Here is a 23,342-nt window from a genome sequence, read left to right on the forward strand (position 1 = left end):
GAGCTTATAAGCATTTATACAAATAGATATACTATATTAGTAGTGATTATAATTACTAAGTAATTTACTTACTGTAGTTAATAAAACATATTTAAAATAAATAAAATTAAGAATAGTAAATAGTTATAAAGAAGGAAGAAAATCCTTATTAAAATCTTTCCATTTTTTGTAACTTTCTAAAATCGCAGAAAAGCCTCCCTTGCTCCCAACCTTTTCAAAACTTTTTATTTTTGTAATTTTGAAATCACCTCTGAAGGTAAAAATATATAGCTGGCTGGTTTATTGTGAATACCTAACTCATCTAATACATTAATTAGTTATTTAACCAAATAGTCAAATACAATTTAATGTGAACGCAAAAATATTCCTTGTATATTTTCTTATTAACGTGTAACAGAAGTTAAAATATATTTTAGATAATAACTTAATAGACAACATGAAATAAAGTTTTACATACTCCTAATTTTTTCTTACACAATAAGCTATAAAAAAATTAAAAAATAGTGTAAGATTCTAAATTTAAAATTCAAAGAATATAAGTCACATATAATCATATAAGTTCCATAGAAAACTATATCTTATTTTCATGATAAATATAAATGTAAATAGTAATTCACTACAAGAAAATTATTAAATAGAAATTAATTTTAAAGATAAAATTAATTAATTGTTATATTGATTAAATAAAAACTATTTTAGATATCAATAAAATTTGTAGTATCTAAAAAATTGTATCTAATTTAATTAATATAATAATTAATTATTTTTTGTTTTTAAAATTTGTTTCTATTTAATGATTTTTTAGTAGTGATTGTTTTACAAAAATATTTTTGCCAACTTTTATGGATACATTTGAGTCAATATTATGCAATATTTTTTTTTTATTATTGTTCTTATATTTATTTATTTTTTCTAAAATGATGTTTCATAAAAGCGTAATCGAACCTTAATGCATATGGTTAGAAGCATATAAGTAATTCATCTGTACCTATATCATTGTAGATATATGCTTTAAAAACTGTCATGTATCAGTTGAATAGTGTTAGTAAGGCAGTTCAAAAGGCACCTTTTGAATTGTGGACAGGTAGGAAACCTAGTTTGAGACACCTGCATGTTTGGGGATGTCCGACAAAAATTAAAATATACAATCCGCAAGAAAAGAAATTGGATGCAAGAACAATTAGTGGATATTTAATTGGTTATCCAACAAAGTCAAAAGGGTATGAGCTATAATACTTTCATGATTTAATAATTACATAAATCATAATGCGCATTTAAAGACCTTATGTGAATTAATAAGAGTCATGGCGGTTACATGTCATTTTTTTTTATCAACAAAGAATAAAGTAAATTAAACGAAACACTTCAGGGGTGTCCCAACCCTTATACCAACTACCACAGCGTACACATAACACACCCAAAACAAAGCATCCAGAAAAGTTGGTATGTGGTGGTTATTACAAAAGAGAAGCATGATGCAGGGTCTACCACACAAACACCCAAGGGTTACAAGCAGAATACAACTGAATCCTTAGGTACAGGGACTAACACTCGCTTATAACAGCTGCTGACAGAAGCACACCACCAAACTAAAGCTATCAGTCCCTATTTTCCTCTACAAACCAAAACAGAAACCATATGATAAACAATGTTTCCTTCATAATTGTGTAGCAACTCTAGAGCATAAAAAACATGTCATTTAATCAACACATTTCCTTCCATGTACTACTATATCATTCTTTCTCCTTAATATGACTTTATCATGAGAAATTCATAATGGGTTCAAACATAATGTCATTTTTCATCAATAATAACATAATTTGTTTTCCATAACATAATTTGCATGCATATACATGAAGTAGAAAACATATATTTTAGAAACTTTTATTTATCAATGAGCTCAGAGTGTCAAATAAGCATTGATAACAATATTCATCATTCACTAGTAGACATAATGCCCATATTTTCAACATGACCAGTAAATGTTTTGGGCGACAACCCTTTTGTTGAAGGGTCAACAATCATAAGATCAATGCTAATATGTTTTATTGACACTCTATGTTTCTGAATTTTCTCTTTAACGACAAAGTATTTCAATTCCATATGTTTAGCACATTTGAATACTTGTCGTTTTTAGAAAAGAAGATAGTTGCAAAATTATCGCAATAAATTCTCAGTGGTTTGGAAATACTGTCAACAATTCCAACTCCTGAAATAAAATTCCACAACCAATTAGCTTGAACTGTAGCCTCAAAGCATGTCACAAATTCAGCCTCCATGGTGGATGCAACAATGACTGAGTGTTTCGCCACTTTTCCATGAAATCGCTCCTCCGGCTAAAAGATACACATAACCAAATGTAGACTTTCGTGTATCCACAGAGTCAGCAAAATCTGAATCAGTATATTCAATCACCACAAGATGATCAAATCTTTTATAAGTAAGCATGTGATCCTTCGTTCCTTGCAAGTATCTTAAGACTTTCTTCACAGTTTTCCAATGATCCAATCCTGGATTACTCTAGTATTTACCAAGCATACCAATTGCAAAGCTAATATCTGGTCTTGTATATGTTTGAGCATATATTAAACTCCCAACAATTGATGCATAAGGGATAGTCTCCATCTGTTTTCGTTCCAAATCATTCTTTGGACATTGCATGCGACTAAATTTGTCTCCTTTCTGTATTAGAACAGGAGATGTTGAACATTTATCCATTCCGAATCTCTCTAATGCCTTGTTTGGATCCAGGGGTGGTACTGTTGTCGACGACGGAAGTCACAACACCACCCCATTTGGTTCCATGGTTCGTTGCGGGTGAGAGTGCAGCTGAAGAGAAAGTTGAGGGAATGTTGTTTCTTCTGAAAGCTGAAGAGAAAGTTTCACTGTGCAGTGGAAGTGCCAAATCATCACCACGCATTTCCAATCTTGCCCTTACTTTTTTGTTGGATTCAAGAAGCACAGTGCCTCTGCATGCATGCCAAGTGAAAAGCAAGAGATTCCTGACTTGGTTCAGGAATCTATTGACCATGTGAAAGTTTGAAACCTCATCAATGAAGTGGGTGAGAGGTAGGTGTGTGAGATTCGTGGTTTCTTTATAAACGTTGCTTCCTCCATTCACAATTCACAGATAAGCGAAGCCTAAGCAATGAGAGCGAAGCATAGAGTGTGTAGTTGGAGAGATTCGTAAGTCATAGTGTGTGTTAGGGGCTTCATTAACGTAGAGGTTATTCATCTGAAAGTGGTGTGTTCATCTCTGGATTCATCTGTGCCTTCATCTGGTTCATCTGAGGTGAGTTTATATGTTTCATTCAACGGTTAATCGATTATGGCTCAAATATCACAGGCAAAATAATCGATTATGGTGTAATCTGCAAAATTTTCCAGGCATAATCGATTATGTATAGTGTGTAAAATGGCTCATAATCGATTATGTGTTTGGGATAATCGATTATGCTTGTTTTTAGCCTAGCAGCATAATCGATTATGCTTTGATAATCGATTATCTGATGTGTGTGAAAGGGGTCCTAATCGATTATGGGATGTGATAATCGATTATGCTTGTTTTTTGCCTACTAACATAATCGATTATGCTTTGATAATCGATTATCCTCTTTGTGTAAGTGATGCCATAATCGATTATGTTCTTGAATTTTTGAAATAAAAATGTTTGTTAATTTATTTGTTTTCTGTTATTTTCAGGTGTGTTGATCTTCCTATAAGGCATCCTATTGCTGTTGTTGAGTGCTTATCTTCAGGTTTTAATTTTTTTTATGTAAAATTATTTTATTTAATTTGTGTTTTATATTTATGATTATGGTTTTGTAATATAATTTGTTTAGAATTTATTTTAGTTTATTATGTTAAGGCTGTTGTTGTAATATAATTTTTTTAGAGTTTAGTTTAGTTAATTATGTTAAGTAGTTACTAGATAGTTAATTAAATATGTTAAGGAGTTTAGTTAATTAAATTAATTTTTTCAGTTGATTTATTGTTTTAATTTTCGTAGACAGTTATTAATTTTTTAACATTTAAGAAAATTTTTTATTTCTATGAAATGAATTATTTAGAGAATCGAAACAGAAATTTGTAAATTTTATGTTTTTTATTATATTAAACATAAATTATTAATGTTATAATTAAATCAAATAAAAAAATGTTGTTGTGATTAAAGAAAAGTGAAAAATTTAAGATAAATATTGTTTATAAGAGAATAGATATTGTATAATAATAAATATACAAAGTTAATAAATATTGTATAAGAAAACTGAAATATTGTATAATAATAAATATACAAAGTTAATTTTTTTTAACATTTAATTTAATTGTTTATAAGAGAATAGATAATTTTTTTAAATGAATATTTGTATTCTGTATGGTTAATTTTTTTTTTAATTGGACATAAATTATTAATGTTATTAGTTGAAAAGATTAAAAAAAATGTTTTTGTAATTTTTGTTATAAGATTTAATTGTTATAAGAAAAAAATAAATGTATTTAAAATGAATATTTTTACAAGTGGAATAATGTGAAATGTGTAATTTGTAGGTTTCTTAAAAAGTAATTGATATTTTAGAAGTGCTATTTTTAATTGATATTTTAATTATAAATGTTGAAAGTAATTATTTATTTTAAAATGAAATGTTTATGAAACAGATTTAAAAAAATTTATTTTGACAGAATGGAATTCAAAATTTTAAAAATATTTTGATAGGGTTTTCAGTTTTGTAGATTAAACCTAATTTATTAATGTTATAATAAAAAACATTATAAAAATTTTGTATTAATTAAAAATAACAGTAAAATTTTAAAGTAGAAATATCATTTTGAGTTTTTTTTTTAATTTGTATTTCACATAAATTATTGGTGTTAGAATTAAATGTTAAAAAAAATGTTATACTAATTTAAAAAGTCAGAAAAAATTTATTTTAGATTGATAATAAATTATTACAAAGAAAAATAAGTTTACAAAATCCAAATAAAAATTAATAATCTGTAGTTAATATTATTTTAGATTGTACATAAATTATTAGAAAGATAAAAATAAATGTATTTAAAATGAATATTTTTACAAGTGGAAATAGAAATTTTTAATTTGTAGGTTTTTTAAAAAGTAATTGATATTTTAGAAGTGCTATTTTTAATTGATATTTTAATTATAAATGTAGAAAATAATTATTTATTTCAAAATGAATTTTTTATGAAACAGATTTAAATTTGTTTTTTTTTGACAGAATGGAATTAAAATTTTAAAAATATTTTGATAGGGTTTTTATTTTTGTAGATTAAACATAATTTATTAATGTTATAATAGAAAACATTATACAAATGTTGTATTAATTAAAAAAACAGTAAAAGTTTAAAGTAGAAATATCATTTTGAGTTATTTTTTTTTTAATTTGTATTTCACCCAAATTATTGGTGTTAGAATTAAATGTTAAAAAAAATGTTATACTAATTTAAAAAGTCAAATTTTTTTTATTTTAGATTGATAATAAATTATTACAAAGAAAAATCAGTTTACAGAATCCAAATAAAAATTAATAATCTGTAGTTAATATTATTTTAGATTGTACATAAATTATTACAAAGATACAAATTTATGTATTTAAAATGAATATTTTTAGAAGTAGAAATAGAAATTTTAGGTTTTTATTTTATTTTATTTGTTTATATTTATTTGTTGTTTGATTAAATTATGTTATTGAATGATATAGTAATTTTGATTAATTTTTTTATTAAAATTAATTAAAAGTACGTTTTAGGGTAACTGTATTGGTGTACTTTTACACCGATACGGTAACCGCGTTCGGTATGAATTCGGAAAGAAATTATGACGAGGCAGAGATGATACACTTTGAGGAAACAGTTGCAATTTATGACGATCTTGTTGCGACAAACATGAACTTAATTTCACAAATCGAAGAACAAATAAAAAAAAATAATGAAGGTGCATCAGTCATGATTCTTTGTATGATTGCTTTTGGATTGAAATTGTTACGCACAATGCCTACTACAAGCAACTGTATCAGTGAGTCCCAACCACAAAAAGAGCGTCGCAGACAAGAATTGATGGAGTACTTGGTTCACACTGAACAATCTCGTCACATTATTCGCATGGGACCAAAAGCTTTCATTAAATTATATGAACGAATACGGGGAACTGGACTTGTTAAAGATGCATATCGATCAACCGTGGAAGAACAAGTAGCGAAATTTCTGCACATTATTGGGCATAATGTGAAGAATCGAAGTGTGTCATTCTTTTTCCATCGGTCTGGAGAAACAGTTTCCCGTCACTTTCATAATGTTTTGAGTGCCATTTTAAGGTTGGAGGGAGAATTTTTAATTCAACCAAATGGAACGGTTGTAGAACCACACATCCTTAACAACAGTCGATTTTTCCCCTACTTTAAGGTTTGTTGATAAAAACATTACTTCAAATTATGTGTAATGTCTTCTTTAGTTTGTGGTTAATTAAAGTTATGAATTTTTGTTTACATTAGGATTGTTTAGGGGCCATAGATGGGAGTCATGTACGTGCTAAGGTTGCACGTGCTGATGCGCCTCATTTTCGAGGGAGAAAAGATTGGCCAACCCAAAACATATTTGCAGCCTGTGACTTTGACATGAAGTTCACATATGTCTTAGCCGGTTGGGAAGGAACTGCCTCCGATTCAAGGATATTGAAAGATGCTTTGGTACGAGGCGATCCTTTGGTTATTCCAGAAGGTTAGTTATAGGGGATTGGGTGTGCAGAAAAATTAAAAGGTTGTAGTAATATATACTAACCCAGTTTTCCACAATCTTTGTAGGAAAATACTATCTTGGTGATGCATGTTTTATGTTAAAACGAAATATAATAACACCTTATCGCGGGGTGAGATACCATTTGAAAGAATATTCGCGAAGAGGGCCACAAAATGTAAAAGAGTTGTTTAATCATCGACATTCATCACTTAGGAACGTAATTGAGAGAACCTTTGGGGTGCTTAAAAAACGTTTTCCAATTATAGCCAGTGGGACTGAGCCACATTATGATGTGGATACTATGACAAAAATTGTTTTAGCTTGTTGTATTCTGCATAACTTTCTACGCGGGGTCGACAATGATCAGTCTCTGCTTGAAGAAGTAGATAATGAATTGTTAGAACAAGATGTCCAACCAAGCACCACCCATGCTCGTGAACATGATTACAGGATAGGGTGTGATATTAGGGATGCTATAGCAAACGAAATGTGGCAAGATTATGTAAACAATTAATTTAATGAAATAATTTATTTTCTACCATTTTTCAATGTTTGTCATCCTAACTTTATTTAAGTTAATTAGATGGATCGCGGAAAAAATGTGGCTTCAAATTCATCAGGTTCTTATCGAGAGTTCACCAAGTGGACGGCGGAGATGGACCTAATTTTGCTCAATGCAATGATTGACGAGGTACGAAAAGGGTGTAGAATTGATGGTAGCTGGACCACTCAAGGATACACTAACATAGTTATGGCTTTAAATGAGGCTGGTTTATCGGGTCTTAAGAAAAATAATGTGAAGAACCGGCATAAAAGCCTGAAGGATAGGTGGAGGGAAATCCATGATTTGTTTGGTGGATTGAGTGGTTTCGCATGGAACCAGACCACTAAACTTTTTGAAGCCGAGGACGAAGTTTGGAGTGAGCTGATTAAGGTACAATGATAAGTACTTTTTTACGTAAGATGAACATTTAACTTCACATGTCGAATGATATACTAATATGTGAGATGTATGTAGGCCAAACCATCTGCGGCAAAATGGCGTTTCACTCCCATTCGCCATTATGACCTCATGGAGGAGTTGTGGTCTAATGATAGAGCCACAGGAAGTCGGGTGAGGACAGCCCGTGACATGAATTCACCTCCTGACATGACCAATTTCAATGTCAACCTTGGGGAGAATAATATGGATTATATCCCCGAACCACCGAACTTTGAGGAGGCAGATGACTACGTCCCACGATCACCAGCTGCTGAATTCCAATCTGGTGACACTCCTTCAGACACACCATCAAACACTCCTTCTATGCCGTCTGCTGGCTCTGCGGGCACATCCTCATCCCGAGGATCAAAGAGAAAAGGCCCCACTATGTACGACATTGATGAACAATTTGCAATGTTGAATACTAATCTTCAACAATGCGTGTCATCAATGAAGGATGGAAATGAAAATGCCTCTCAGTTGGTTAATATTGCTCGTGCACAGGCAACGGCAGCTCAAGATATAGCTGCCGAAATTAGACGAAGAAACGACCTATATGCTTAGCATGTACACCACCATCGACGCCATGCCTCGTACCAGTACTCAGAGTCTGATATTTGGGCAATGCTCGTGGAGCTAAACATTCAAGATGAACAACTCATGGATCAATGCTATGAGTTTTTATGTGACCATCCCGGAAGAGTTAAACAACTATTTGGGATGCCATATGAGCGTCGAATGACAAAATTGTTTGGCTTTATGACTAGGCATTGATTTCATATCTCTGCGTGGGGTTACCTTTAATTATTATTAATCTAATATTTGACTGTCTTTGTTAGTAGCTGGACATGTAATATTTGACTCTCTTTCTTAGTTATTGGGCATGTAATATTTGACTGTCTGTGTTAGTTATTGGACATCTAATATTTTGTTTTGTGAACTCCTACTTTCATTTGCAATGTAATATTTTGGTTTTTGTCATTGTTATATTATTGCTTTATGATATTATGTTAACTTCTGTTTAGTTATTTATTGTAGTAATTGCATTATAGATGGCATCATCATCCCACAAACGTAACAGAACCCGTAAGGGTAAATCTCCAGCAGAAGATGTTGACGTTCCTCCTCCACCAACGAGGATTCCAGAAGTTCTTGATTATTCAAGATACTTCAGTACCAGGCGTCAAATGGTGGTTTTTGAAAAGAACTTTCACGCAAGAGCAGTATTACCACCAAAAGTGATGCATACTCCATTTTTTGCTGGTCCAGGATTTCAATTCCAAAATCTTTTGAATTGGCAAGGTTTACAACCTTTCCTCGGAATTAATCTTCCGTATTATGAGGATTTGGTAAGGATTTTTTATACAAATGCAAAATTCACACCTGCTGGTCACCTTGCCGTTGAGATTTGCGGCAAAATGATACACATCAAAGAAGTGGATTGGATGACCATTGCTCATCTACAGTATGACGGTCTTAAGTTAACCCCCGGAACGATCCCTGAGGAAGTGAATTTTGATCGAGCACTAGCACTATCCACCATGATTCGTGAAGATGTTGAAGGTCAAAATCTGAAAAATGTCGGTAGTCTGAACATGAATGACCGACTGTTGCATTACACATGGGTGCATATCTTGTGCCCTCGAGGAAGCAATTATGCACAACTGCTGAATGAAGATATTTTCATGATGTGGTTAATCAAGAATAATGTACGCATTAATTGGCCTCATTACATAATGCAACAGATCATCAAATGCCGGGATAACAAGATGCCTCTCCCATATGCAAATTTGATAACGAGGATCTTGCAGGTGTATGGCTTTGACTTGTCCAATGAACAAGCAACAATGCTAGGCTGGAATAATTACTTTGGCAAAAAAAGTATGACAAAATTAAATATATTCCAGGTCAATGGCATATGGCAACTTGGTAGACCACAACATGCAAACGAAGAAGATGATGAAGAGGATGAATTGCCACCACAAGATGATGAAGGTGGTCAACCTGAGGAGGAAAACCCCACTCAAAGGGAATTGTTAAATCAGATTTTGTCCGGCATGGAAAGGATGAATACCCGATTGGACAAAATGGAGGTTACTCTGGCTGACATTCGACGTCATCAAGGCCATTGAGTGTGTTATTATTATGTTATTGTCATTGTTATTTTTATTTCTAAGTTTCATGTTGAACATTGATGAATTGTGTTTGTTATTTTTGACGTTGACATTGTTATTGTTAAGGTTTTATGCTACTTTTCATGCTACTTATTTACATAATCATATTGTTTTTAATGCAACTTTTTTACCATCTTATTACTTCGACAGCATTGGTTAAGTGTCATTAATGTCTGCGTATCACAACACGTCGTCATCTAGTTGTACTGGTTGTAGTGTGCAAAAACGTGGTACTTTTACCCATGCTACTGGGACCACAAGTGCCTTCGTTGATCCTATTTGTCATTGTGGACAATTTGCTGTTTTGAGAATAGCGACAACACAAAAAAATGCTGGAAAAAATTTTTGGGGTTGTCCCAACTACAAGGTAAAATTTATTTAATTAGGTTTCAAACAAACTTAAGAATGTTATTTTAAACTTATTCATTGTTCAATTTTATTGTTTTCTTCAAAATAGATTAGAAGTGGCATGGTTCTAGGCTGTAATTTTTTCAAATGGTGCATTGAAGATGTTGCCGATGAAAAAGATGAAATTATTATCATACAACGGAATAAGATATGTCTTCTAGAAAACCGTTTGAAGGTCTCCACAAGAAGGATTCAAATGTTATTACTGGGAATGTCTTTTCTTTTTCTAATTAACATTATTATGTTCTTCATGTAATGACTTTATATTATATATTTTGACACCTACTTAATTTTCATGTTATATTCGAAATTTCTATTTTTTTTAAAATATATTCATTTTGCTATTCATAATAATGAAAATTATTATTAAAATTAATTTTATATATATAACATAACATAATTTATAAAATCATTTATAATATTAAAATTATGTAAATAAATTAATTTAAATAAAAAATAATTCTTAATTAATAAAATGTTAAATAATATAATTATACTTTAATTTTAAATTATAATTAACTAAAATATGAAATAGGATTAATCATTATTTATTCTTTTTTATATACAAGGGTAAAATTGTAATCTCACAAACTTTACTCTTCAAAATAATTTATAATATTCTTACAACTATCACATCACTCACAATTTCCAATAAACTTTCCTCACACATCCACTCTAACATACCCCAATCCAAACAACCTCAACTTTCTTCACACTTTCTTCACACTTCCACTCCCACTCACCCTCAACTTTCCACTCCCCCACACCCTCTAATCCAAACACACCCTACAACTTTATTAATATATGCTTTATGAGACAAGCCTAACAATCTTTGTGATCTATCACGAAATATTTCAATTCCTATCACATAGTATGCCTCACCCATATCTTTCATTTCAAAGTTATTAGAGAGAAACTTTTTAGTCTCACTTAATACACCAAGATCATTAGTTGCAAGCAAGATATTATCAACATACATAATCAAAATATAAACTTGCTCCCACTGACCTTCAGATATATACATCGATCAACGATGTTTTCCTTAAATCCAAAGGACACAATAATATCATTGAACTTAAGATATCATTGTCTAGAAGCTTGTTTAAGCCTGTATATTGGTTTCTTAAGTTTACACACCATGTGCTCCTTTCCTTCTTCAATGAACCCCACTGGTTGGTCCATATAAACATCCTCTTCTAAATTCTCATTCAAAAAGGCAGTTTTAACATCCATCTGATGCAACTCAAAATCATAATGAACTACTAATGCCATGATAATTATAAAGGAGTCTTTCTTAGAAACAAGTGAAAATGTTTTTTTATTATCAATGTCATCCTTTTGAGTAAAACCTTTTACAACAAGTCGGGCCTTATAATGTTCGATATTGCCATGAGAGTCACGTTTAGTCTTAAAGACTCATTTACACCCAACTCTCTTGCATCCTTATGAAAATTCCATAAGGTCTCATACATCATTTTGTGTCATTGATTTAAGCTCATCTTTCATGGCATCTTACCACTTATCAGAATTATGACCATTGATGGCTTCTGAAAATGAAATTGGATCATTATCAATGCCTAAGTCATTTTATGACTCTTGTAACCACATAATCATTCGAAATAACATATTTTCTTTTTGAGATTTTCTTAATACTATTTCTTGTGGTTGTTCTACTACATGTTCATTCTTAACTTCATGATCATTAATTTGTTGTTCTTCATCATCGTTGAGTGGTTCAACTACATTAGGAACAACAATACTTGAAGTAGAGGTACTAGTTAAAGGAACTTGTACTCTAACTTCCTTAATCTCCACATTTCGTGAAGCATCAATCCCACTGATTTCACCATTTTTAATGAACCGTGCATTTCCAGTTTCAACAATTCTTGTGCTATGAAGTGGGAAAATGTTAGAAATTATGTAAATTAATTTCTATAATATTGTAAATTGATTTATATAATGTGACTCATATTAGCTTTGGGCCTGAATCTGATTTAATAATAATAATAATAATAAAATAAAAAGTTCATTGGTTAACGTGAAATATATATATATATATATATAAAACCTAATATGATGGAGATTGAAAAATAATAACAATAGAATTTTATCTCTGCAAATAAAGTTGTCTCACAATTGGTCATCATGAGATAGATTGTATTTAGTAAAGAAAATAAGTTACTTTATAAATTTGATGAATGTAAAAGGTGTTTGGTAATGAACATTTATTTGTTGAAGTTTAAAAGTTATAAAATATTTAATATAGTTTATAACTTATCTTATTTAATATTTTAATATATTCTTTTTTTTTGACTTATTATTCTCTATTTTTAGTTTTAGTTTAATTTTTTTTTAAATATTAATACTTATTAGACGAACTCATTTAAATAAAATAACTTATACAAATAAAAACTACAAATATTAAAAATTTAATTATTTTTTAGAAAGTATAAGATTGCAATTACGTAATATTTTTTTAAAAACACAAATTTTATTTATATTTTTTTTTGTAATTATGTTATTTTTATATTATTTAAATTTACTAACTATTTTATTAATTAATTTTATCAAACACTTATAATTCAATTAATTAATTTATCAATACAAATTAAGATATTATAGCAGCTAACTTAAAGAAATTAGCTTATTAGTTATACACTAGCTTATAGTTTTGTCAAACACACGCTTAGTTTATAGAAAAAATAAATATAACCTTATCCAATTAATAAAATAAATCTACAAATTTATTTCAATTAGTCACAGTAGAGTCTTAATTCAAAATGCATATTATTGTTTCTAAAGGCAATTTATGCAAATAGTTGTGGATAGCCACTGGGGATCACCAAGTTAACTAATGCAAAATATTTTATACTATTAAACCAAAACATACTATGACATGAATAAAACAATTTTTTTTATATTTACTCATTAACATGAATACTACTACTAATATCATTAAAAAAAAACTATGAAATAAAAATTAATTTTAAAAATCAAAATAATTACTATATTAATTAAATTAAAGACTATTTAATAAACTAAAAAATTATTAATATCTAATGTAATTTTTATTATTAATCAAAATTTAAATTAATATTTAACTATTTATTTTAGTTACTAACTATTTATATTTTAAATTAGTTTTTATTAATTATAAAGACTAATTTATAATATAAAGTACTTATTTACTTAAAATCTTATAACTAATTTAAATAGTTATTTAAAAATTATTTTATAACTTTTTATTAATAATAAAAACTAATTTAAATATTAATAATTTTTTTTATCTTAAAAAAAATTTAATTTAATTAATATAATGACTAAATATTTTTTATTTTTAAATTTGATTGTTATTTAATGATTTTTTATTAATAATAGTAATAATAATAATAAATAATAATAATAATAATAATAATAATAATAATAGATAACGTGAAATCAATTTTGCAGATTCCTAATTTTTTTATTAACATAACAATCGAATTTAAAATTTAGTTTATTTCAGAAATCTTTTACCAATTTTTGAGACTGAATAGTGATAAAAATGATGCAACGATATATGAGTTGAAATTGAAATTGAAAGACTTTATTTATATTTTTGTCCCTTTGATTAGGAAGATACAGGAGTATTATTTATGCAGCAACATAGATTAAAGCGTTTATCAGTGCAAAGACCACCATATTGTTTAAACCCTAACTGATAACAGTAAGCGTAACAAGCTATTGGATTTGGACAATTCCCCTCCTTATGACAATATACGTTCGCAGATCCTGAAATCAATAAATTCCATGCAAAATCATCGTAACTTTACTTAATATAAACTCAAATATCATAACTTAATATTCATCGTAGCTTTACTTTCAACAAACAACCTAAGTTGATTACCTGAAGTGAAGAACAAAGCAAGACACAGAATTCCAATGATAAAGCTCAGAGTGGAGATTCTTCTGGACATCATTTTTTAGATCAATTTCTGTTTTCTCCTCTAGCTTTCTATGTTTATGTCTCTACTTTACAATATATCAGTACTCTATATATAGAGAGGAAGGGAAATATTATAATTTGTACTCATTATTTTATTATTTTATCTAATACTGAAACGTGTATATATTTTATGTAAATAAAAAAATTCATTCAAATGGTTAAGAAGGAGTTTGTGGAAAACATCAATTACTTAATAAATATTTTTTATATATTTATGAATTAATAACAGCAATATATAATTTATAATGATAAGTTTATTTAATGATATTTGTGTAAAATATTTCAGTTATAAACCTAAAAACATGTTAATATAAATATTCAAACACTTATCTATCAATGTAATAAAGGCAATATAGGTTATATATCAAAGTTAATTTTACTTCTTATCTTGTTTTTGACTAGCTGCTGGTGTTTGTTTACCCGGAAGTATCCCCTAATTTACTTAATTTTTTGTTAATAAAAAAAAATCAAAGTTAATTTTACATTAAATAAGTTATTAATTTAATAATAAATCTTTTATATAATATTAATTATATTATTAAATTTTGTACACACCCACATGCACATAGAGTCTCTCACACACATCATCCCTTATTAATAGACACCTCTCTTATCTCAGGAAACTATTAAATTTATTATGATATATCTCAGGAAACTATTAAATTTATTATTATCATAGTATAAAATGGAAAGAAAATTATAAGTTTAAAAAATAATAAATAAATAATTAAAGTGATTATTTAATTATAAATTATCCATTGAGAGATAATTTTGAAAAATATTAATTTTGTTTAACTTTTTTATTCTATTCTTCAAGTGAAAAATAAAAAAAAAGTGAGAGATAATAAAAAAATATACCAAATAAAAATATTTATGGTAAGTTTAATAATAAATAAGAAAATGTTTTTCTTATTTAGTAAAATAATAATGTCATTTTTTATTGGGTCCTACATGTTGTATTTCCCACTTATATATGAATTGAAAATGTAAAATTTTTAAAATGTACTATTGAATGTGACTCGACCTAATCAATCAATTGAGTATTTGATGGATAATTCAACTTAACTTACTAATGAGTTTCATAAAAAAAATAGTACAATTTCATTCATCATGTATTGATGGTTAAATGAACCGACTCACTTATGTTGTATTTATTTATAGGTATGTACAATGAGGAGGGAGGGGCGGGTGGGTTCTTGTGTTTGTTTCAGTGGTTTTGAGAGTATTTTTTTTTTATTCTTCATACAAATAAAGAGATTGACAGTGCGTAGGATTATTCCATTTAACTAATTTAAAAAAGTTAACTATTCAAGTTTTATTTTACAAGAAATACCATATTTTTCATTTGTTCTTTCTCTAAATTTTTTAAATCTAAAATAGTTTTTTTAATATATTGGAGCGTAAAACACATTTTTCAAATCAAGAGATATTTTTGTGTAAGTTTCTTTTTGCCATTTTCTTTTTAAGTTGGTTTTATGGGAAATGATGCATGTATATAGTCGGTCAAGGTCTTTCATGTGATGTTTTGGGAGCAAAGATGAATCTCGGTTAGTCTAGGAGTGATTGTGGATATGATCTGGCCACAATATTGATTATTTTGAGGGATTGTTTTGTTTGAAAATATTCAATGTGTTGAATTTTGATATGAATATCATATGCGATGATGAATTTTGAAATAATTGTGACAATATTGTTAATGTTCCTTACAAACATTACTAGTGAGTAACATATTGTATGAATGACACGTTGGATTGTTGAAAATGTGATGAATTTGATAAATGATATAATTTGTCTCGGTAAAATTCTAAGTGAGATATATTGTATGTTTAGTAATTAAAAATATAGAATGTTGCGAGTCAAATTGGTTCAGGATGTTATTATTTAAAAAATGAATTAAATAATTTTATGTAAAAGATTTTTTACAATTTTCGGACCAATTTGGTAAAATTGTAAAATTATAAAAAATTTCGATTTATGTAAAGTTGCTAGGCGAGAAACTTCTTGTGAGGTTAAAATCTTTTAATTGAAAACTCGATATGCTTAGGTATTGAAAGAAATTCATTTAATTGAAACCTGAGAGGTTTGGTGGATGGGTGAGCATACCTTTACTCGAGTGAGCGGAATGGTAACTAAGCAAATTCACTACAAGAAAATCATTAAATAGAAACTAATTTTGTAGACAAAAAGTAATTAGTTACTATATTGACTTAATTAGATATTTTTAGAGACTAAAAAAATTATTGATATCTAAAGTAATTTTTATTATTAATAAATAGTTTCTAAATTGGTAAACTAATTAGTGAACTTAATTCTATAAATAAATATAAAATATGAAATATTAAGTAGGTCAATAAGATAATATTTTAAAATAAATTATCATTATTTAGAGACCAATATAGTAATTATCTTTTGATCTTTACATATTTGGTCACTAAATTGGTTTTTGCATTCTCTTGATTTGTTTCTATATAATATAGTACTAAATTGATTTTTATATATCTTGGTTACTGATATGGTTTTTGTATAATACTCTAACTAAAGTGGTTTCTATATAACTGGTCACTAAATTGATTTTTATATTTCTGTATGTACAATAGTCCAACATTGCTTAGAAGTCGAGGTTATGAGGAATTTAATTACACCTTCATCCCTTAATCCTCTAAGACATCTTTTAAGGACAAAACTATAATAAAGCTCCAAATTCTAAAGCGGACAATATCTCAAATGTGGTGATTGACTCTAGTGATGGTATCTCAATATACTTAAAGTATGAATGTTGACGACATTTATGAGAATAAAAAAGTGGTTTTAAAGACAAACTCGCATTAGCCCAAGACCTTTTTAAGCACAAAATCATTATAGAGCTTCAAGCTCCACAGCAAACAAATGAGTTGTTGATTAACAATAAAATGTTAGTTTTAACATCAGAACAATAACTAAATTGTTTTGCAAATGAAAATCTAGAATTGGTCTTTAACATTAACTATAATTTTTTTTTAACTACTTATTACTATTATTTTCTAAATTAATGACTAATTTTATAATTTTATTCTTGTATTGTTTAGCTAATTACTATAGGCTTATATATGAAAGATAAATTTATAAAATAGATGTTTTCAATAACACTAATTGAGATTCTCTCAAATATGAAAGATTTTCTTTTTTTTCATTGAGATTCTCTCTTTTTATTGGAATTTTTAAATATATGTTATATATAGTTATTAAATATATTGGATTATTTATATATATATAGAAAGAGCTTTTCTTCAATTCATATGCTTCTCCCATTCTCCTATTTTCGTGTCAACATTTTATTTTATTTTATTTTCTCCCGTGAAAATTTTCATTTCTTTTTAATTCAGGTTGTTAACCACATCTTGCAAGGAGGAGGGTTGTTTGTATTCAAAGAAAAATTGAAAAAACTTAAAGCAGAAAAATATGAAATAGAGAAGTATTTGGGAATGTTAATATTGTTGGTGAAGATCTGCAGAAGAGGATTTTTGAGTTAGATGAAAGAGACGACGAAAATGAGTTAGATGAGCTTAGAAGGGAGGAAAGAAGGTTACTTTTAGCGGAACAAAGCAATAATTCGTTTAAACAAGAGGAGGTTTTGCTTCATAAAGCTCATTTAAAGTGGTTGAAACAGGGTGACCGTAATACAAAAAAATTTCACTCGACATTGAAATGGAGGAGGGCTAGGAACGAGTTACATAACATTGTAGAGAATGGTCAATGGTGTGTTGATAAGGAAGTGATTAAGGATAAGGTCAGAGATTTTTTCAAGTCTAGATTTGTTGGGGAAGAAGATTTTCAGATCAGGATGGACAATGTCAGTTTTAATTCCATCTTTGGGGAAGATAACGAGATGTTGGTAGGAGATTTTTCTGAAGAAGAAATAAAGGAAGCGACAGTTTGAAAATTCCAGGTCCAGATAGTTTCAATTTTGGGTTTCTAAAGATTAGTTGGGACTTTATTAAAGATGATGTTATGTCAACTCTGAAAGGCTTTGTGGTCAGAGGTAAATGGTCTAGGGGGTCAAATGTGTCATTCTTATGCTTGATTCTGAAAGTTGACAATTCCAGCAGCTCGGTGATTTTAGACCTATTTTGTTGGTTGGGTGCTTATATAAAATTATTTCAAAAGCATTATCTCTTAAGTTGGAAAAGGTGATTAACAAAGTTATAAATGTCAGGCAGTCTGCTTTCTTGATGGGAAGGGTTTATTGGATAGAGAGCTTGTGGCCAATGAAGTTTTAGAGGAGATGAAGAGGAAGAAGAAAAGTTGTGTTTTCTTTAAAGTTGATTATGAGAAGATTTATGATTCTATAAGTTGGGAGTTTATTTACTATATGTTAGAAAGGGTTGGCTTCTGTGATAAAGGGATTGAGGCTTGCTTAGAATTTGCCTCGATGTTTGATGACTTTTTACAGCAAGTGCACTGTGTTGTCAGAAGTAATAATGTGTCCCTAAGGATAGATATTGAACCCATAAGGAACAGTTGAATAATCAAGTAAAATATTATCTAAATATAAAACAAAATTATAAAAGTTGTTTGGAATTTGTTGGGATGGCAATGATTAACAAGAAAATAAAGCAAAGAGTTGTTGCTTCAATTGGAAAAATAGGGATTGAGTTTCATCTTTCTCACTCTTTTGTATTTAGATTAGTCTGATAATATTATGTCATTTGATTGATATTGATGCCCGTATAAAAATCATTTATATTGATTCCTCGCATATATATAAAAATAACTTAGTATCAAGATCAGACGTTGATAGCAATTAACATTTCAAGTCTATTCCTAGCACTCAAATATGTCAAGTATTATTGATTAGGCCAGAATCCTAAAAATACTTTCAAGTCAAATTTAAGATTCTAGATCAAGAATTAGAAGCAAAACAATAATACCAATAATCAATCAATAACAAAATATTATGTTCATAGATTACCTCAATACATAAGAGTTTGAACATAATGCTCTTAATCCTAAATGGTAGAATTAGCCACACATCTTCTAACACCTTTTATTCTTCCAATTAGATTACAATTCACTCAATGGTGTTTTCTTCTCAATCGTGCACACTAGGATTGTATCTCAAGCATCCTATTTAACCTAATTTGCTAGGGTTAAGTGACTTCTTACGTGACACTAATGGGCTAGTTTAGTCAAGTAAAATGTTATGTCTCTAGCGCTATCTCACTCAAGCGAGGTATAACTCGCTTGAGCGAGCAAAGAGTCGATTTTGTCCAATGATGTCGGAGCATTCTCACTCAAGCGAGCATGGGCTCACTTGAGTGAGTTGCTCTGATGTTGAGTTGGACTTTTTGTGCGCTTGTACATTCCGGGTCTTCCAACTTTCTCCTTTTAACTTATATTATTCTTCTTTAGCCAGTCATCTCCATTTTTTCCTAGAAACATGAATTAACACCAAATTTGGGAATAAAATGTTCTTATTCAAATAAAGATCATAAAATATGTAAAAAGGTATAATTTCATAAATTATGGAATATTTTATATTTATTTGATCAATTAATACTCATAAGTGCCTATATTTGAATATGAAATATTACTAATATTTTACACTTATCAGTGTTCGTGCTTGAGAATGGAAGTCCTTCTAAGGAGTTCATTCCGATGAGGGGGTTGCGTCAAGGGGATCCATTAGCACCATTTTTGTTTCTTATTGCGGCTGAAGGTTTGGCAGGTGTGTCAAGGATGGCGGTTGAGAAAAATTTGATTGATAGTTTGGAAGTCGGGGATAAGAAAGTTAAGGTAAACATGTTACAATATGCAAATGATACCTTATTTTTCTATGAAGCTAATACTAAAAGTGTGTTTAACATTAAGGGATCTTTGAATTGTTTTGAATTATCTTATGATCTTAAGGTGAATTTCTTGAAGAGTAGAATTGGTGGGTTGGGGATCGATTAGACTATGATTTAGTGTTTTGCAATTATTCTTAATTGTGATGTGATGACAACTCCATTTAAGTACTTGGGGTTGTTGGTAGGGGGTGTCATAAGAAAGGTGTCTTTTGGGATGGTGTGGTTGAAAGATTGAAGAATAGACTGGCAGGTGGAAAGGTAGGCTTCTTTCAATGGCCGGGAGGATCTGTCTAATTAAGTATGTTCTTTCTTCTATTTCACTATTTTATTTGTCTTTATACAAAATGCCTTATGTGGAGTTAAAGGAGATAGTGAGAATTCATAAAAAAATTCTTTGGGGGTGGGGGTGTGAAGGGAGGAAGATTGTTTGGGTTTCTTGGAAAAATATTTGCGAGTCTCGTGAGGCTGGCGGTATTGGAATTATTGATTTAAGGGTTTTTAATGTAGCTTTACTAGGAAAATTGATTTGGCATTTGAGAATGGACAAGGGCAGCTTATGGAAGGAGATTTTGGAATCAAAATACGGAAGGTGAAGAAGTTTGAGAGTGCGCGATAATAATTATAAGGTGTCTCTCTGGTGGAAAGATTTGAAAGAGGTATGAGATTTGGAGGATTGGGAAAGGAGGTTTGAAGATTGCTTCAGTTGGAAGGTTGGGAACAAGAAAGAAATCTCTTTTTGGGAAGATAATTGGGTGCGTTGTGGTGCTTTGAAGAGCAGTTTTTCGTGGTTGCGTTCTTTGAGTTTGTCCTCTGATTATAAGTTGTTTGAGTGTCGGGATTGGAATAACGGTATTTGGTAGTGAAATTTATCTTGGAAAATGAGACTTTTTGAATGGGAAAGGATTTGGAGAGCCAACTTCTTCAAAAACTTCGAGGGTTGAGGTTAGTATTAGAAATGGAAGATAGCTGGGTTTGGAAGGATGGTGTGTTTTTAACGTACTCGGTTAAATTTGTCTACGTTTCCTTAAGGGGAGATTCTAAGGGGGAAAGTTCATCTATGTACGAAAGATTTTGGAGGATTAAAGCTCTGCCTTTAGCCCATGTCACAACTTGGAGGGTGCTAGAAAATAAGATTGTCACTAAGGTCAATTTGGAAAGGCGAGGGGTAGTGGTTGAGAGCATTCTGTGTAGTTTTATGGGGGTGGAAGAGGACTCATGTCGACATTTTTTTTGAGTTCAGAGTAGTTTGGCTTGTTTGGAGTCAGTGTTATGCTTGGTTAGGTATGACGTTCGTGGATCATTTTGAATGTTGTCATCACTTTTTGTTGTTTAAGTTCTGTAGTGCATTTGAATATGTTATTGATGTAGTAAAAGAGATTTAAAGGCACAAAAATAAGGTAATTTTTAAAGGTGGTGTGATTGATGCTTAAAAAATGTTTGTTTTAATTCAATTAAAAGTTTGGTCTTGGGTAACTTCTAAGATACTATCAATTTATTTTTCTTATTATGACTGGTGTCTCGATAATCTAGTTTGTATGAGTTTGATTTTGTGTTGGGCTTGGATTACAAGTTTCTCTTTGTTGTAAGTTGGATGTTCTTTGTTTTGCTTGAGTTAAACGTTAATGTTTTATATAACATCTCAAAATATATGTTGTGATTTCTTGTTTATAAATATTTGAATGGAAAAAAAATTTAAATTTAAAATTGAACTATTGATTTAAAGTATATATATTTATTAGTTTTTACACCTTAAATAAAAAAAAATTATAAAAGAGTTATAAAAGTTGAACCTAATTTGGAATTGGAATTGATAGAAGACATTGAATCTAAGTAAGACTATAACAAACTACAATTTGATAATTAATTAATCATTTTAGTGATATGAAATGTTGAAAAGACATGAAGGATATCTTTTATCTTTTAGTAAACTGGAAACCAAGAAAGAGAGAGGTTATCCACACAAAACCTAGTGCGATATATATATATATATATATATATATATATATATATATATATATATATATATATATATTTAAATTATTAAAAAAATGTAATGAATGAGTCGGTTAAAATCTTATAAAAAACATATAATATAATATTTTATTTTATTTCTTAAAAGTAATTTTTATATAAAAATATTTAAATTAATTAAAATGTTAGAACATATATAAAGAAAATAAAGAAAAATATAAAATATAATTATTTAAATTTTTATACTCCAAATATTTTTTACGATAAAAGAAATTGCAAGAAAAAAAAAGTAAAAAGTTATATTTAAAAAAAAAAACTGTGTTTTATGCAGGTTTTCAGATTTGTATTGTGGTACTGTGTAATAATACAAAATACGTTTTCTCGCCCATAAAAAAAAACTTTTTTTTATATAGTGATTTTTTCTTACATCAAGATTATGTATATCAATATCATTATCCATAATGAGATAGAATGTATTTAGTAAGAAAATAAGTTACCTAATAACTTATAAATTTATTAAATTTGATAAATGTAAACTGTGTTTGGTAATGAACATTTATTTATTTTATGAACTTCTAGTTTAAAAGTTACAAAATATTTAATATAGTTTATAACTTAACTTGTGTAATCTTTTTTAATTATTTTTTATATATTTCTTTATTATTCATATTTTTTATTTATTATCATCTATTTTTAGTTTTAGTTTAAATTAAAATATATTTTTTTTAAATTAATAAAAAAATTATTAATACTTATTAGATTAACTTGTTTAAATAAAATAACTTATACAAATAAAAAACGTATACAATTTTTAAAGAATAATTATAAATATTAAAAAAATAGAAAATATATAAGATTACAATCATAATATTTAAAAAAACAAAATTTATTTATATAATAAATTTTTTGTAATTATGTTCTTTTTATATTATTTAAATTTACTAAGTAGTTTATTAATTAATTTTATCAAACAGTTATAATTCGATAAAGTAATTTATCAATACAAATTAAGATATTAGCTTCTAACTTATAGAAATTAGCTTATTAGTTATATAGTTTTTCCAAACAAACGCTTAAATGATAGAAAAAAAAAATATCACCTTATCCAATTAATAATAAATAAAATAAATGTGTACAAAATTATTTCAATTAGTCACAGTACCGTCTAATTCAAAATGCATATTATTGTTTGTAAAGGCAAGTTATAAAAATAGTTGTGAATAACCAGTGGGATCACCAAGTTAACT

The 23,342-nt window shown here is 28.6% G+C and overlaps 2 protein-coding genes and 1 long non-coding RNA gene across 3 annotated transcripts; 2 read left to right on the top strand and 1 right to left on the bottom strand.

The window, feature by feature from the left end:
* Positions 1-6,006: 6,006 nt before the first annotated feature.
* Positions 6,007-8,296, top strand: LOC137822203 (uncharacterized). The gene is made up of 5 exons (XM_068627101.1): positions 6,007-6,417; positions 6,507-6,732; positions 6,816-7,252; positions 7,334-7,684; positions 7,769-8,296. Exons 1-5 carry the CDS (start codon positions 6,007-6,009, stop codon positions 8,294-8,296), a joined length of 1,953 nt encoding a protein of 650 aa, XP_068483202.1.
* A 5,578-nt stretch (positions 8,297-13,874) lies between these two features.
* LOC137822897 (uncharacterized) lies at positions 13,875-14,311 on the bottom strand. The gene is made up of 2 exons (XR_011083022.2): positions 14,201-14,311; positions 13,875-14,085 (listed from the first exon to the last, which is right to left on the bottom strand). It is a non-coding gene; the product is annotated as an uncharacterized LOC137822897 (long non-coding RNA).
* A 2,077-nt stretch (positions 14,312-16,388) lies between these two features.
* LOC137822204 (uncharacterized) lies at positions 16,389-20,230 on the top strand. The gene is made up of 6 exons (XM_068627102.1): positions 16,389-16,424; positions 17,790-18,170; positions 18,257-18,388; positions 18,492-18,750; positions 19,890-20,071; positions 20,186-20,230. Exons 1-6 carry the CDS (start codon positions 16,389-16,391, stop codon positions 20,228-20,230), a joined length of 1,035 nt encoding a protein of 344 aa, XP_068483203.1.
* The last annotated feature ends 3,112 nt before the right edge of the window (positions 20,231-23,342 follow it).

Source organism: Phaseolus vulgaris, chromosome 9, assembly GCF_051622355.1.
Source record: "Phaseolus vulgaris cultivar YP4 chromosome 9, ASM5162235v1, whole genome shotgun sequence".
Lineage (NCBI taxonomy): Eukaryota > Viridiplantae > Streptophyta > Magnoliopsida > Fabales > Fabaceae > Phaseolus > Phaseolus vulgaris.

Bases quoted from the DNA above. Each gene is read 5' to 3' on its own strand.
- LOC137822203 (XM_068627101.1), top strand. From the start codon at position 6,007: ATGCCTACTACAAGCAACTGTATCAGTGAGTCCCAACCACAAAAAGAG. The intron at 6,733-6,815 runs GTTAGTTATAGG...CAATCTTTGTAG, and splicing joins TCCTTTGGTTATTCCAGAAG to GAAAATACTATCTTGGTGAT. The intron at 7,253-7,333 runs GTAAACAATTAA...TAAGTTAATTAG, and splicing joins ACGAAATGTGGCAAGATTAT to ATGGATCGCGGAAAAAATGT.
- LOC137822204 (XM_068627102.1), top strand. From the start codon at position 16,389: ATGGGTGAGCATACCTTTACTCGAGTGAGCGGAATG. The intron at 18,171-18,256 runs GTAGGAGATTTT...GGGTTTCTAAAG, and splicing joins GGGAAGATAACGAGATGTTG to ATTAGTTGGGACTTTATTAA. The intron at 18,389-18,491 runs GTGATTTTAGAC...TATAAATGTCAG, and splicing joins TTGACAATTCCAGCAGCTCG to GCAGTCTGCTTTCTTGATGG.